Raw genomic sequence first — 15,968 nt, 5'->3', positions numbered from 1 at the left:
CCCAGAGGCCTGTTTTTCAGGTGATTCTAGATTTTGTCAGGTTGACAGCACTATCCTTCACAAAAGTGCAGGCATGGTGATGACCCAAGTAGGTGGGTTATTGCTGCAGATGTGGGTTAGATACGGAAAGCTATGACCCTTACTTCCCTCCCTGAGGAATTATGAACCACTGTAATGAGCCTCCCAAGTGATCCTTCCAGTGACAGGGCAGTGGATTAAATTGGACTTTTTAAACCAATACAGGAATCCATGAAGACTACCAGTTGCCTTATTATGATCTTGTACCTTCTGATCCATCGGTTGAAGAAATGAGAAAAGTAGTTTGCGAACAGAAGTTAAGGCCAAATATTCCAAACAGATGGCAGAGCTGTGAGGTAAGTGTTTCCTTTTGATACAAGGCTCTTTGCTAAACTGTTTCTGCTTAGTAGGCAGATATTTGTTACTTTTCTGTAAGGAAAAATGCAAAGGTTCTTTTTCTTTTTCATAAATTAATAAGTGTATTATTAAAAGTATTAAAAAGACCATGAAACGTTTGCAGTGGTCACTGGCATGTCTGATCATCCTTAGATATGCCAAATGAAGTAAAATGCCTGCTGTTGGAAGAAATGCCTCCCTCCAGCCAGTGCAGCCCAGAGTCATATGACAGACGCTGGGCAGGAATAAGGAGGCCTGTCAGTACTAGCTTGACTCAGACATGAACAGGTTGCATCAGTTTTCTGGAACTTAGCACCCTTTGTAAGATGAGGAGCTTGGGTGTGATCACTGCAGGGAACTGCAGGGGTATGACCTGTATGCCTAGGCTATGCAGGGCTGCTCCTCCGAGGGAGGGGTGCTTTCCAACAGAGTCCAACAGAGTCATCCCCAGCTTTTATAGAATGTTGTAGGAATTCATTCTTAACTGTAAATTCAAAGAAGTCATAAAACAAATTTTATTAACAGCTGTTACTGTTAGATGTTAATGTACCAAGGTGTGCCTTCCAGATTGGAAGTTTAATAGTTTAAGTGGACTTCAAAAAAAGGAAGAGTGTCACCTCAGTGTCACTTCTGACATCATTAGCTGGCATGAGGCTGAGATTGTAAAGTTCATGCTTAGTATACTAGAGGCTAGAGATTGCTCCTCTGCACCGCTTTGCGCTAGGGTGGTGCTACACAGGCTTGTCCTACCAGTATCCCAAGGTGAAAGCAGGATAGCCGGGAATTTAAGCTCAACTTCAGCCAGTTCCTGGCCAACCTGGGCTACAAGAGACTCTATCTCAAAATCACAACAAAGTTAGACCTCTTAATGAGGCCCCAAGGAATTGTAATAGGTGGTATTTTGTGATTTTAGGAAAGTTCTTATAGTTGGTAATTTCTACAAAGTTCTACTCTGCTTTGTTGGAAAAGTGCCAAATATATGCATTCCTAGAAAAAAAGTCCAGTGGAACACATACCCAGATGTTAACAGCAGACTATGAGAGAAGTGAACTTAGAGAAAGGATGTCTTCTTTTTCCTTAAGAAATGTTTTAAAGTGTTTCAAAAAATTGTAAGACACCTTAAGCAAAATACAATGTGCAGATCCAGAGGAGACAACTGAGTGTGCCCAGAGTTCATGTGATAGACCTCAGCACACAAAAGTGTGCTTTAAAATTGTCTCTGGGTACTTGATAGCACAGACATGAAGTATTCACACTCATTTAGTAACTGAAGCAGTTTAAAGACAGACATCTTTTAAACAGGAAGAAGTTGGTTACTATTACAAACATGTGCGGTTCATAGTTACTGTTATAGAATGCTGATTAATGCCATTGCTGCTGTGTTATTTTCTCAATTTGATAAGATTAGCTTTCTGTGTACTTTCTGCTATTTCAAGTTCCTACTTTTCTAGGGTTTTAAAGTCTCTCAGTTGAAACACAGAAGAAGTATGGAACTGGCTAAGCTTGCTGGCACAGGCCTATAATCCCAGCTGCTCAGGGGGCTAAGGCAAAAATATCATAAGCTCAAGCCTGCCTGTGCTATAGAGTTCTAATATAAGCAGCCTTGGTAAGGAACGTAGGGAGACCTAAGAGTAAAACTAAAAAATAATCTAAATGGTTCAACATATAGCTTAGTGCTAGTGTGCCTGCCAAGTGTGTATGAGGCCCTAGGTTCAGTCTGCAGTAACACATGCATAAATACACACACAAACCCCAAAATGATCCGTACATAAATGTGTCTTCTGGGCCATCTGCTGTTTCCAGTCTGGACTGGTTGCTTTTGAGAGCCACTGTGTGGCTTCTGTCCTGGAATTTCTTTTGCCTTTGTGTCCTTCCTGGGCATCTCCCTCTTTGTTTACTGCTCTTCCTGTTTGTATGTATGCTCCTCGCTGTTAGAACTGTTCACATTAGCCATTTCCCTTCCCTCTGAGAATATGCTTCCCCTTGGCAAGCTTTATCTTCTCTAAATTGTTTTTCTTCTTGGCATTTACCACCTTAAAGGTCTGTATTTCACAGTAATTTATTAATTGGTCTATCTCTGAAATGGAAACTTTTTGAGGATAGAAATTTCATAAGTTTGTTCACTGCTGTATCTAAAACCTACAGAAATATTTGTTAAATGATAGGCCTTCAAAAATAGTTATTTAAATAAATGTTTATGTGTACTTTGGTAATGGTCCTTTAAATCTAGAAACATATTTTCTAGGAAATACTTCTGAAGCAGTCTTAGGTAGTCTCCCATTGCCTTTGTTGTTTTTCTTCACCTTTGGTTACCTGACTATACGCCTACCCACCCTCCAGGTTTTGCTCCACTTACTGGAACATTTATCAGCTTTGTAGTTCATTCAGGTTTTCCATGTATCTCCCCATTCTCCCTCCCCTTGCCATCCTCCCCATGCTCCCCACCTGACCTTTCCCTCAAGTAGTTATTTGAAACTATCTCTGAGTGTTCCTCCTATTCACTACGTACAGAACCTTATTAGACTATCACTAGACATTTGAGGAATGCTGTAGTATAAAATACAGGGACTGAAGGGAACACTGGGAAGAATAAAGTAACTTTGAGTATAAAGACTACACAGAGAGAATAAACTTAAAACAAAATACATGAACCAATGATGAATCCCAGGGGTTTGGTGGTGTGGTGGTACTATAGCCTGAACACGGTATGCATACTGTACAGACACTGGACCAAGGAGCTACACCCTGCCTACTAACAGTAGAGCTTTGAAAATCCAGTGTTCTCTCTCTACATCTTGTGTTGGTTTCAGTTTCTTCATTTCATGTTACTTTTTTCAAATGTTCCAATCAGACAGTTTTCACTTTTAATGAAGGCCTACGTAGGTGCATGTGATTGGAGCTTACGTGTGTACGCGTTAGTGATCTCTCGGGGTTATTTGATTGATTCTCTGGTCACTGTTAATAATCTGTCAGGCCTGTTCTCTTGGACTGCCCTGATCTCCAGGGGAGATTCCTTTGGAATCCACAAGAAGAGTGTGCACAGGTGCTAGTACTATGTTCTAGAGAAGGCTTACAGTCAGAGTCCAGCATGTTTCCCGTGTGAGATACCTGCCCTTTTTCTCTGGGCAGAAAAGATGACAGTCTTTCTTTCCTTGGACAAAACCCTTAAGCCTTCTGTTGGGCTGGAGAAGTGGCTGGGACAAGTTGGGAGTGGGCAGAACCTGTGTTCCAGCACTTTGAGCTCTTCTCCCTGCTTTCTACCATAGCTTTGCTCTAAAGGACTCAAAGTGCAGTTATGTTTGGACCCAGTGTCTCGCGTGCCATAGTGGGTGCATTCTTTCAGTGCTGAGCCAGGAATTCTGAGGTCTCCTGAAAAAGCTCCCCTGTCCACAGCCTTTCCAGCAGCTGGCATCAGGGTCTTGATGGAGACTAAAGTCCTCATTTGGTACTACAAAACCTAGAATAGGCACCTTATACCTATCATTTTAAAGTCACAGATCAATAACAAGTAGTATGTGTGCATTAATTATTTTTCCTATGTTTTCTTATAGGCCTTGAGAGTGATGGCTAAAATTATGAGAGAATGCTGGTATGCCAATGGAGCAGCTAGGCTGACAGCTTTGCGAATTAAAAAAACACTGTCACAACTCAGCCAACAGGAAGGCATCAAAATGTAATTGAAACACCGTGGGAACTCTGCTCTCTTCATATCTGCTCCTGGGTGTTTAGGAGGCCGGTTGTTCTACCTCACTGAGAGAACAGAGGGCTCTGCTTCCTCTTGCAGCAGTGGAATATGGTCAACTGAAAGCTTCCCAGGGTTTCTCTGGGCCCGGAGGCAGCCGTGGGGTCCTTTCTGTGCACTATGGATACTTCTTCCAGACAGTTACAGAATGTTGTGTAGTCTACTTTTGTTTTTATTAACAAAGCTTGTTTTTAAAGACAACTGCCAGCCCTTAGGGAGCTGCTGTGCTGTTGACCATCTGTAAGGGTGAAGGAGCTGGGGTGTGGCGCTAAATGAAGCACTTCTGAGTTTCACTCCTAGTAGTACATTCTCAGAGGACTCTGAACCACTAGTGTTTCCTTGGTTCACTTTGAATGTACTGTTCTATAATTTTTCAAGATCTTAAACTAACACTTTAAACTCTATAGTCTAAAAAATATGACCTCGTGGAGGCGTGGGGGCACAGTTGCTCCGTTGTATTTGTGCACAGCTCCTGCTCCTTCACACTCTGAACACAGCACACCTTCACAGTAGGGTTGTGCTACACCAGTAAGTGCTACTTCTGCATCTGTCTAAGTGGAAACGAACAGAACTGCTTAAAGGCTGTGTTAAGTCCTGTACCATTTTCATTCAAAAAGTTTATTTTTCTGAGTAACCTAAGCCTTTTCTGGGTTTGTTTTTGTTTTTTGTTTTTTTTTTTTTTTTTGAGGGTTTTTGTGATAGCTGTCATTCAGTATTCATGCCTTTCTCCCACCCGGATGTGCTTGAACCACTGAGGCAATGCTGCAGCATTGATAAGCAGTGACTGCCATGCGGGAGCCCACAGGGAGCACTGGAGCTCTGCACTTGAGTGAAGTGGCACTGCAAACATGCACAGTGCTCTATGGATTTACTCATTATGGTGTACAGACTCCTTGTGAAAGGGGAGGCTTGTCTACTGCCGAAGGGAAAGTTGTGTGCTGTTCTGGAAGCCATTTCTTTTTCTTTATTTGATCAAAGACAGTGTTTTGTTTTGTTTTGTTTTGATTTTTCTTTTTTGGAAAGGAATTGCATTTAAAATTCAAATGTGGTTAATGTTAAATAATAGGCCTTTTTCTAGGAAGGCAGAGATAGTTAATTTGAATATACAAGTGTAGGCGACTTTCACATGTTATGTAGCTGTAAGTATTTGTGGATTCTATCTTGGGAAGGGTAGAGTTAGTGGAGTTTTGAGGTCTCGCTACACTTCGAGGAAGGCAGCTTTTAATTCAGTCTTTTTATCTCATATGTGCAGATCTTGCAACTGCTTGATTTACATGTTAGCAATGAATTCAGTGCCACATTGATACTAGGAGAAGCAGCAGCTAATAGCTATTCTGAGTAGAGACTCTCTTCATATATTCTTGGTCATATTAAATGTCAAAGTCAGCCCGTTGGGTCTCCGGTCTTCTCACAGGTGCTGGAGTTAGGTGGTTAAGCCTGGGTTTTACTTCAGTGCTGTCAAATCTTTGCAGGGCTTGTATGGCTTTTAAAGTCCTTTTTATCACTGTGATCATATTCTGGGCGGGGAAATGTTATCATCATTGCTTGAGACAATATGTTGAACATAGTGATACCAATTCCCAGATAAAAAGGTCAAAATAACCTTTAGTGTTTAGCCAAGAAGAGATTGTGACTGTTGATCTGAAGCAGCTGGGCTCTGTTAATGTCTTATCTCAAACCTAGCATAAATTTGAAGACTATTTGGTCTTAAACCAAAGTAACTGTAGGAAGAATGACATGCTACCTAGACATTAGTGTCCGTTTCATACGTTAAAAACACCATGGGAAAAAGTACTTAGAGATTAGTATCTTTAATACAAATCTGAGTTTTTTCTGTAATTATCATGATATCATCAATGTAAGGGTTTGTTGTTACAGTTGTATCACCTGCTTAAATAAGCTCTTGTGCTATAATCAGGTACTTTTGGGGCCTTTGTTTTCAGTTTTTTTCCATTTCTAACCCTTCGAGATCTGCTTTATAGAAATCCAGGGACCACTGTATTTTATCACTAAGACTGTCTTTATGTAATTTTATGTAATTTTAAGACCATACCAAAAGTTGTCTGAGTTCAAGTTGTAATACGTTTCTTACTTTCTTGCAAGGAAATGGGTTTTTACTGAAGACACTTCTCATGATATCTGAAGTTGAAGAATCATTATGTTTTTCTTACCTAAGTGGATAAAATGTGCTTTGATGAATCAGGGAATTTTTTAAAGTTCGAATTTAGTTCTAAATTGAGTTTACATGTTTACAGCTAATTTTTTGTGTAGGGATAGTTTGATTCTCTAGGTGGCCAATACTGAATATAAAAATAACTTAAAAATTGAGATAGGTCATGGTTAATGTGGCTATAACTATAGATACATCTAATTAGAGAAATACTTCTATGTCATTTTGTAGTGCAGTCTGTTGTTTCTATTGCCAATCAAAGACTCCCCCCAGCCCCAAAGTGTAGTATGGCTAAGACATATCTTCTGACAAATTACATATCATCTTGTCAATACCCTGGTTAAGCTAGCATGAAGGAAGTATGACTTACTGAGGCTTAGACAACTTGAGTCCCTTATATCTTCAGCTCAGTTTTTCCCACTCTGCCTTTCTGCTGCCCCCTGGCTCAGAGACTTCCTGTTCCTGACCCCACCTCCAGCCTTTGGACCTAAGAGCTGCTTTTGAGACCTAAAATGAAGTGGTTGATGGAAGCTGTGTGACATTTTTCCACTTCCTTGAGTCACTGGGTGTTATGGGGGAGTGATCTGCAAATTGGGGTGGGGGGTGCCCCTGCTGGAAGCCCTGCTTTGATGTCAGCTCTGGGCAAAGATTAGGGTGACAGCTAAGTGGCAGTGGGAGTTGGCCTCAGAAGCAGTGGCCAGCTGTGTCCCTAGTAGGACAGTAAAGGCATGAAGCTCAGCCTGTAATCCTGCTACTACAGTAGTACTCCAGAAGTGCCTTGAGGCCCTGCGTGGGGCCGTGGCCATCAAGAATTCCAGATTTTGGTTCTCCCTGCAGACTTAAGTGGCCATGTAGCCATTTTTGTAATCTATACATGTTTGACTCTTCCCTCTGCAAATTGTCAGATACGTAAAACCAATGACAAACTACTTAACACGCACCCCAAGATCTGCCCAGAAGACATTGTGATTTCATTCCATGCACTGAAGGAATGATTGTCAATCATTTCTTTGTTCCTTGGTCATGGGAGTGTTCTGGTTCTACATTGTGGAGATTCCAGATGTTGTTCTGTTATAATAGCCCAGCAGAACAAGTCGACGTGTTGAAATTCTGAAGAATAGTTTGGGAGTGCAGTGCAGCTTCATGTGTTGGATGTTGAAACTTTCATGGGCCCTCTTTAGGAAAGCGGAGGACTGTCAGCACATTATTTTCAATCCTGTTACACACTCGTACTTATAAACATTGAAAATATTGTCAGTAACATTCAGTCTCTTTCTTAAAGTGAATTTGCTTTTATTTTTCAATGAGATTTGTGAGTTTAATATTATGAACTGTGTTTTGATAATCCCTTTTTCACATTGTGCCAATGGAATGGAATATTTGATATTTCTTTATATGTCAAGGAGATGCTTCAATATGTCATTTGCTTTAAACTTAAATTACCTCTCAAGAGACCAAGGTACATTTACCTCATTGTGTATATAATGTTTAATATTTGTCAGCATCCACCAGGTTTGCAGTTTTATTTCTATAAAGTGTGAGTGTTACGTTGCTAAGTTACTCAGATGGTACTGTATTGTTTATATCTGTACCCCAAATGATATCATCTAGACTTTGTTTTCTGTATCTTATTGTATTTGTGCAGTCCTTTAACCCTGTTGGTGTGATCTCTGCCCTTTCAGATACGTGCAGGTGTCTATAGAAATTCTCATTTAAGGTGAATGGTTTTGAGAAGCCTGTGAAGAGAGAAGCATAAACTGCATTTCCCCATCAGTTTTTTAAATGTACATTGTATGTGTAGTAATATTCCAGATGGACTGTAAATAAAAGCTAGGGAGATGCTTAAATTTCATCCTAACACTACAGTAGAAAATGGAAGCAATGCAAATAAACAACTTTTTCCCACCAATGTCAATGGCAACATTCTTTTCTGGAAAGCAAAATTGAATTAGTGTTCAAGCTCAGTTATAAGAATTCACTGTTTCATGAGTTTGTTGGACTGAGTGTCTCCTTGGCTAGAGTGCTCACCTAGCAGGTATGAGGCCCTCAGTATCATCAAAGGAAAGGAATTTAATAAGAGTCCCAAGGTCTGGAGAGATGGCTCAGCACTTAAAGGCTGTGCCTCAGTTCAGTTCTCGGCACTCATACTGGTGCCTCACAACTGCCTGTAACTCTTACCTAAAGGGATCTGACACTCTTCTGGCATAAGGGTAGACAGTGGAACAAAAGTTCCGGAAATGAACCCTTATGAGTACACTCTAATACACTAAGATGACCCAGTGGGAGAAAGGATAGCGTTCAACAGATGGTGCTGGAGATGGCCGTATTTCAAAAGAAAAATGACAGCAAGAGGGTTAGGAAGTCCTTATAGACTTACCAGTTTATTTGTTGTTCTTTCAAGACAGGGTTTCTCAGTGTAGCCCTGGCTGTCCTGGAACTCATTCTGTAGACAAGGCTGACCTCGATTTCTGAAATCTGCCTGCCTCTGCCTCCCAATTGCTGGGATTAAAGGCGTGCACCACCACTGCACAGCAGATTCCCCAGTTCTGCTATACAGTTTCTAGAAGGATATAAGAGAAACTGTGTGAAAGACTTAAACAAAACCCATTTGGTAAACTGGACTTTGTCAAATTTAAAAATCTTTTAGGGCAAAAGAAGCACAATTAAGAGTAAAGAGACAGCTGACTGAAAGCAACTGCAAATTATATACCTGAGGAGATTTGCATTTAGGATATATAAAGAACATGTGCACATACACAGGCATGCTTGGGAGTCTTAGTGCACAGAGCAACTTGGATTAAGTTCCACCATGTAGGCTTGTGAGGAATCAAACTCAGGGTGATTAGGTTGGGGGCAAACACCCTTAGAGTCATCCCATAGTGCACATATATGAAGAACTCATAAAAATGAATACAATAATCCAATTTTAAAGTGGCTGAGAGTTTGGTAAGCTTTTTGCCTAAGAAAACACATTAATGTCTATTTTTTATAGAGACTACCAGTGACAAGTGTCCTTACACATGCTTGTAATCCCAACACTTGGGAGGCCAAAACAGAATGCAAAGTTCAAGGCCTGCCTAGACTACATAGCAAGACCCTGTATTTAAAAACAAAAAAACAACAAGAGATAATATACACCAAGTGGTAATACCTCCTTAGCAACGTCCTTTGCTTATTCCTGGGGTATAAAGTGGCAGTATCTGTTTACAAACATTTAATTTCTGAACTAAATATAATCCTGTCTAGTGACCCAACAGTCCATTTCCATGTATGTACATGCAGTAGGGTTGTCAGAGAAGATACAGTATTTTCAATTACATTCGAATGCCAGCTAAACAGAAAACAAATGGTTTATTGTAAGAATATCCCAATATTGAATAGAATGTAATGTGGGTGTTGTTTTTTGATCTGACACTGAAATGCAGCTGGCCATCCTGTCTTGTCACTTGCTAAGTCTAGTAAGTGAAAGCATCCCCACAGTGTCTTGCATGTGGATGCTTCCAGCGGTTCCTCATAACAAAGTGATTTTCTGTGTTATCACACTCACTGATGAAAGAGACAGTTGTCACCTCAAAGGAACAAAAGAGATGGTTTATTCACTTCTACTGAAATAGAATACAGTGGGGTGTGACATCTGTCAAGCTGGTGTTGACAGATTTCAGTCTTCCTTCTTTTTGGATTTAGTTCAGGAAAGCTCGGGGAAGGGCTAGGAGATAATCTTCACTTGTGGCTTTGGACTTTAAGCAGACAAGGGGGAGACAGGAAAGCTGAATTTAGCACACATTCTTCACTATATTTATTAAAATAATCAGCATACCCTGGTAGCATATTTGGGGATGAATCTTAGCGTCTTTTTCTATTGCAGTGATAAAACACCACAGTAAATTCAACCTAATGGGGGAAAGAGTTGGTTTTGGCCATGGTTCAAGGTGAACATCATGACAAGTCACAGTCAGGAAGCAGAGAATGAAGAAGACATGATGCTGTCAGCTTCTACTTCACTTACACGGATCCCAGCCAGGGATTATACTGCCTACAATGAGCAGGTCGTCTAAACTCAGTTAGGACCATCAGGACAATCCCCACAGGCAACGGCAGAAGCCCATCTCCCAGGTGATGGTAGTGTCTGTCCTTGACAACACTTAACCCTCACAGGATGATAACCTTGCATCTCTTCCCCATCATCCTAAATGAAGGGAAGCAAACCAAAGGACTCTAAATAGGCCTGAGGGAATTTGGGGATGACCAGGATGTTCTAAAAACTAATTTTGGTGAGTCCACACCTCTGCAAATGTACTCAACCTCATTCACGCTGTGCAAACAGTGGGTGAGTTTTGTGCTGTTCACCTTACCCTTTGATAATATGTTAAGGACAAAGCTCTCCGATTGCCAATGTCACCCACGCTTCTGTGCGGTCGCCATCTTGAATGACCCTCATGCATGCTGCTTCTTGAGATTCTGTTTCTGCTCAGTCTGAGACTGGGGCCACACTTAACCCCTGCCCTCTGCTCTGACTCATCTTAGTCACCCCAAGGCTCAGCTTCAAGGCCATTCCTTCCACAGTTGTTCTGATCCTGCTTATGGTAGATCATCTGTTCTCTGTGGGACCAAGACTGCACTTTTCTCCCACTTTAACCCCTATTCACCTTCAAGAAGCAGGCATTTTTCATATCTAAGAATTAACAAAGTGTTCTTAGATGTTAACCCCCTTGGGTTCTCAGGGAGCTTGACATATTTGGGGTGCTCTTTCAGTACAGGACTGCTTCTAAAGAGTCTCTGAATGGCTCCACAGTCTACTTTGTTCCTACTATCCCTGGTTTCCTTCTAAACCAGTACTGTTGTGGAAGCAAGAAATGAACACCCCAAGAACAAGAATCACACCTAATCTATTTCCACAACCCTTTCACCTACCTGACGGATGGGCTCAGAACAGGCCCGGAAGAGCTTGCTGTCGATAAGAGCCCAGAGCTTGCCATGGTCTGAGCTTTACGAAGCTTTACCATGTTAAGTATTTTGATTCTTCCTGGGCTCTCTACAGTCATGGATATGTCTGAAGCATTCCAAAAGCCAGTCTTCGTGACTTGAGGGCCTTGCACTAACCTAATATAGTATGTGGGTGTAAGCAGAGACCCTGCAGGATAACTTCCTCCAACACGCAAACATCTTTGCTGTGACATGTGGGGTGCCAAGGCTCAACTGCAAACACCATGAAGTATTATTTATAGAAAGTAAGACTTATTTAAAAATCTGTCTAGTAGTGTAGTCAGCTCTGCCTGTGTATATTCCTGGACCCATGCCAGGCCTCTGCCCTAGCAAAGCCAAGTTAGAGATTTGATGCTATGTCCCATAGGCTATGTCCCCAATGGCTAGGGTACTGCACACTTTTAATCTCACCACTAGGGACTCAGGGACAGGCACGTCTCTGTGAGCTTGAGGTCAGTCTCTTCTACTTAGAGATTTCTAGGCCGACTAGGGCTACAAAGTGAGACCCAATCTCCAAAACAAAAATCTCCTCCCCTGCAAACCTGCCTTCAACATTTTCCCGTGCCTTCTCAGGCTTCTCTCTGTAAGCATCCCGCCCCAGCTACACATACACACACCTGCTGTTTACACAGATCGTTATGCATGCTTATGGTGGAAGATGGGCCTGTTTTCAACTACTCATAAGTCTCAAAAGATAATAATATGCAAAACCCAAGAAAAACCAAAGCAACTCAGAGAAAAGACCTCATTTGCAAACTCCTCCACATCTCCACCAGGGGGCAGTGCTGCTCTTCCGTTGTTTTTTGTTAATTTGGGTTGGGTTTTTTTGTTTGTTTTGGTGGTTTTTGTTTGTTGTGATTGTTACTTTTTGTATGGATTAGAATTTCTTAAGCTTTAAACGAGTTCTTTACTACCCAGTTTAACTTATTTCATTAGTGGGTGTCCTAAGAGCAGTACAGTCCCCTGGACTGACTGCAAATTAAGTAGATCTTTAATACCTTATTATTTTCCAGTTTTAGATTATAAACATTGTACACGCTTCTACAATTTCCATAGGAAGAAAACCACAAGATTCCCAGGTATGTCGCCACGCATGTAAAATGTATACGCATACATAAAAATAGGCAGTGTTCCTGAATGCACCCTCACTCGCCCTTGCAGGCTCAGCCCGTCCTTCCTTTTCTGCAATTTCTAGTTGCTTCTGCACAGCTTGAGTTCCACACAAATACAAAACACTCCCGTGCGCCCAACTCATGGGGTTTGTAATAACCTTTCCATTCGGCTCTGGAAACATGCTCAAGTTTTTTCCAGCTCCAACTTCTTAGTACTTAAACCCAAGAAAACTAGTGTGGTTGTGTGTATGCATGCTCATCTCTACAGATTGTGATCTGATCTATAGAGGAAGGGAAGCTGCACCTACCCAGGGCCTGCCTCTCCTCTGGCAGGGCACAAAGCTTCCCTCTTTTTCTTTGGTTTGTCAGAAGTTGCCTCGCCTCCCTGGGATAGAACCCGTGCCTTTCCAGCCCTGGAGCCACATCCCCAACCTCTGTTCTTGGGTTCCTTCTGTTTTCCTTATGTACTTCTTGGAGTAAATTCCAAGTCTGACTAGGCAAGGGACAAATGTCCTACAAATATAGCTGATGGATGGTTGAATCTGTAAATTGGGCCCCTGTTCACTTTCCACTGGACTTTTAAGGGCCTGGTTTTAAAAGCTTTTCTGATGGGAAGTCTGGTGGATTCCTTTGTGGATATTTTCTCTCTGGAAGCTTGGAAGGCTTTCTGTCCCCACCCCACCCTCGGGCCTCCAAAGTTGCTACTCCGAGTGTCTACACGTGGGCCTTTATTTCCCTACCGTGCCTACCGGGTTGGCACCTGGTAGGTTTATAAAAATGTGTGTTTTCCCCAGCTCAGCCAGGGTCTCTCCTAGGCATTTGATCCCCTCTCTTCCCTCCAACCCCTTTCCATTGTCTTCCTATTGAATCAATGGATACTGGCATTTGCATCTTTTCTGTCCATAAAGTCAACTCTTTGCTTCCTTCTACCTGTGCTCTCAGACTTCCTGATGCCTGGACCGTCTTTCAGCCATTTCCAGTATCTTCCTTCCTTCCTTCCTTCCTTCCTTCCTTCCTTCCTTCCTTCCTTCCTTCCTTCCTTCCTTTCCTCCCTTCCTCCCTCCCTCCCTCCCTCCCTCCCTCCCTCCCTCCCTCCCTCCCTTCCCTCTTTCTTTCTTTCTTTCTTTCTTTCTTTCTTTCTTTCTTTCTTTCTTTCTTTCTTTCTTTCTTTCTTTCTTTCTTATATAGTGTATCTGTTGCATCTAAGGGGGAAAAGACCATCATTTAAATTCTAAAACCTGCTTCTTGTTTGGATGGCAATTAGCTGTCCTCTCCGAGGTTGCCCACTGTTTCGATTCTCTCCAAAGATGCTAATTAAATGAGCTTCCTTCTCTTTTTGTATCTCGCTTTCTGCAGCAAGGTGTTCTCTCTTTCTTCTTGCTCCGTCTTGAGGGTGTGGTGACTCGAGGCGGGATGAGCATGTCCATAAAGGAAGCCATCCCTATGGACGGCTTCTGTGGTCTGTTCACCTAAAGGGCATGGTTAGCTTCAGTTTCCACAGTGGTGGTGCCACATCACCAGCAGGTTTGCCCTGGGGTCGTTTCTTTTGAGAGGATCATATGAATTAGAAATCATCTCTGGAGTAATCAGCTCTCTTCCCTGGAAATTACCAAGGATTGCTAGATTCCCCCAGACAGTTAATGTAAAATGAAACCAATAATGCACCCATTAAGGAAAACATGCATACATATGCAAACACGTACGCCTATGGTATTCTGATTTGAATGTGGAGTGTCCCACGTAAGTTCCTATGTTTGAACCCCGATCTCCAGCTCATTGTGCTGTGGGTACTGGAGCTGGGCCTGAAGAGACTACAGCATGACCCCTCTTCCCAGTCATGATCTGCTTCTAAACTGTGGACGCATCGTGACCTGCTGCCTGACTCCTGCCACGGGCTTTTCTCACCATGAGGAGCTCTGTTTAAACTGCAAGCCCAAATAAACCCTTCCAAAACGTTTTTTTATTATTTAATATTATTGTGAGGAGGGTGCGTGACCTGTAGAGGTCAGAGGATAATTTTATGCTCTTCTCTACCTGTACGTGAGCTCTGGGCATCTGCCTCAGGTTGTCAGGCTTGGAGACAGTTGCTTTACCCACTGAGCCAGCTTGTGGACCTTAAACCCTTTAAGAGATTGATCTTTGTCCCGTGTTTTGTCATAGCACAAAGAAAAGTAACAGTCACACAGATTCATGGTGCCCTCTTTGTTTCCAGGTCAACGATGTGGTTGCACTCTCTGTGGAGGAGGACGGCTGGTAACAGCCCTCTGCATCTTGTTGTGTTCCTGCTGACAAAGTGAATTCTGCCTCCAAGTGTGTACCACTCCCTTAAAGCCCCCACTTCCTGCTGGGCCCTAAGGCTTGGTTCCCAGGCCTGTGGGGGGTTTATCAGCCTTCCCTCCCTGAGAAAAGAGATTGACATCTAGCCACAGGACAGCCTCTCCTTGGAGTTCCAGGAGAAATTAATTTTTTTTTCTCACCTGGAATCTCTGAGTGACAGGAGGTGGTGTACTCCAGGTGGAACCAACCTTAACTTAGCTTGTCACTGTCCACAGGAATCCTAAACGTAGATGTCTCACTGACCCCAAGTCCCTTGCTTTTTTGTCTCCCAGAAAAACACATTCCCCCACTGACCCAGTGTCCCGAGCTGGCCCAGGACAGTGTCTCGTCTTACCTTTTCCACAAGGACAGAGATGCCAGAAGTCTCCTGGGGGGTCTTTAGAGAAGAACGGAGGGGGGGGCAGCCCTAGAACTAAAAGCCAACGTACAGGCTGGTTTCTGTGTGGTCAAACTTGTGCCTCCCTGATTTACCCCAGTCCTGGCTTGCTCAAAGCCCGAGTCTTTAACTCTAGTCTGCTGCTCTATGCTGGCAATGTCTCTGTCTACACTCTGTCTATTCTGTCCTCCTACCACCTAGACCCTCTGCTTTTTTCTCAGATACACACATGCACACACACACACACACACACACACACACACACACACACACACACACAGCACAGCACACACATAGTTTCTAAACCGTCTCCTTGTTCCCACAGTCCATCACAGGGGCACTCAGGACCTTCTTGAAGAGCCAGTGCTCTTAAATAATTTTTATCTTTTGAATAGAGAATGCACCAGCAATTCAAGATTGCCTTCCAGTGAAGTGTCTTGCTCTCACCCCCACTATATCCCACCCTGCTGCCAACCACACCACTAGTTATGCACTCTCCACCCTTCCTGTGGTGATAGGAACATAGTTGTATTTTCCCTTCGTGTACACGGGTGTCTAATGTTCGATTTTATTCTTTCCGACTGTAACCTGGAGGTTTTCAATTGACAGAAGAATCAGATTTTTTCCTCTTTCACAAGAAAACAAGGATATCTACAATCCCTGCCTATAAAAGATATCGTTCTATGACCTCTTCCTGAGAGGGAGGCCCTGGGGAGGAATTGCCTCACTGAAGGCAGGGTGCAGAAACCAGGAACTGGGCTTGGGAGACAGGGGGATGGCAGGGAGTTAGAGAAATGTTCTCACCAGTGGGCCTGAGAACTGGGAGATAGCCAC

General features: G+C 42.7%; 1 protein-coding gene across 5 annotated transcripts in view; it reads left to right on the top strand.

The window, feature by feature from the left end:
- Nucleotides 1-8,235, top strand: part of Tgfbr1 (transforming growth factor beta receptor 1) — a 61,628-nt gene extending 53,393 nt beyond the window's left edge. For all 5 annotated transcript variants that reach the window (XM_085839307.1, XM_029475980.2, XM_029475981.2 and 2 more), the window contains 2 exons: nt 244-374; nt 3,966-8,235. In XM_085839307.1, coding sequence (XP_085695433.1) covers nt 244-374; nt 3,966-4,091 — 257 coding nt within the window. In that variant the 3' untranslated portion in view covers nt 4,092-8,235. The remainder of the gene's footprint in view (nt 1-243; nt 375-3,965) is intronic.
- Nucleotides 8,236-15,968: the final 7,733 nt, after the last annotated feature.

Source organism: Mus caroli, unplaced genomic scaffold (assembly GCF_978045245.1).
Source record: "Mus caroli unplaced genomic scaffold, Mus_caroli_1 scaffold_6, whole genome shotgun sequence".
Lineage (NCBI taxonomy): Eukaryota > Metazoa > Chordata > Mammalia > Rodentia > Muridae > Mus > Mus caroli.
The sequence above is the reverse complement of the archived record's forward strand: the minus strand, read 5'-3'. Positions and strand labels throughout refer to the sequence as shown.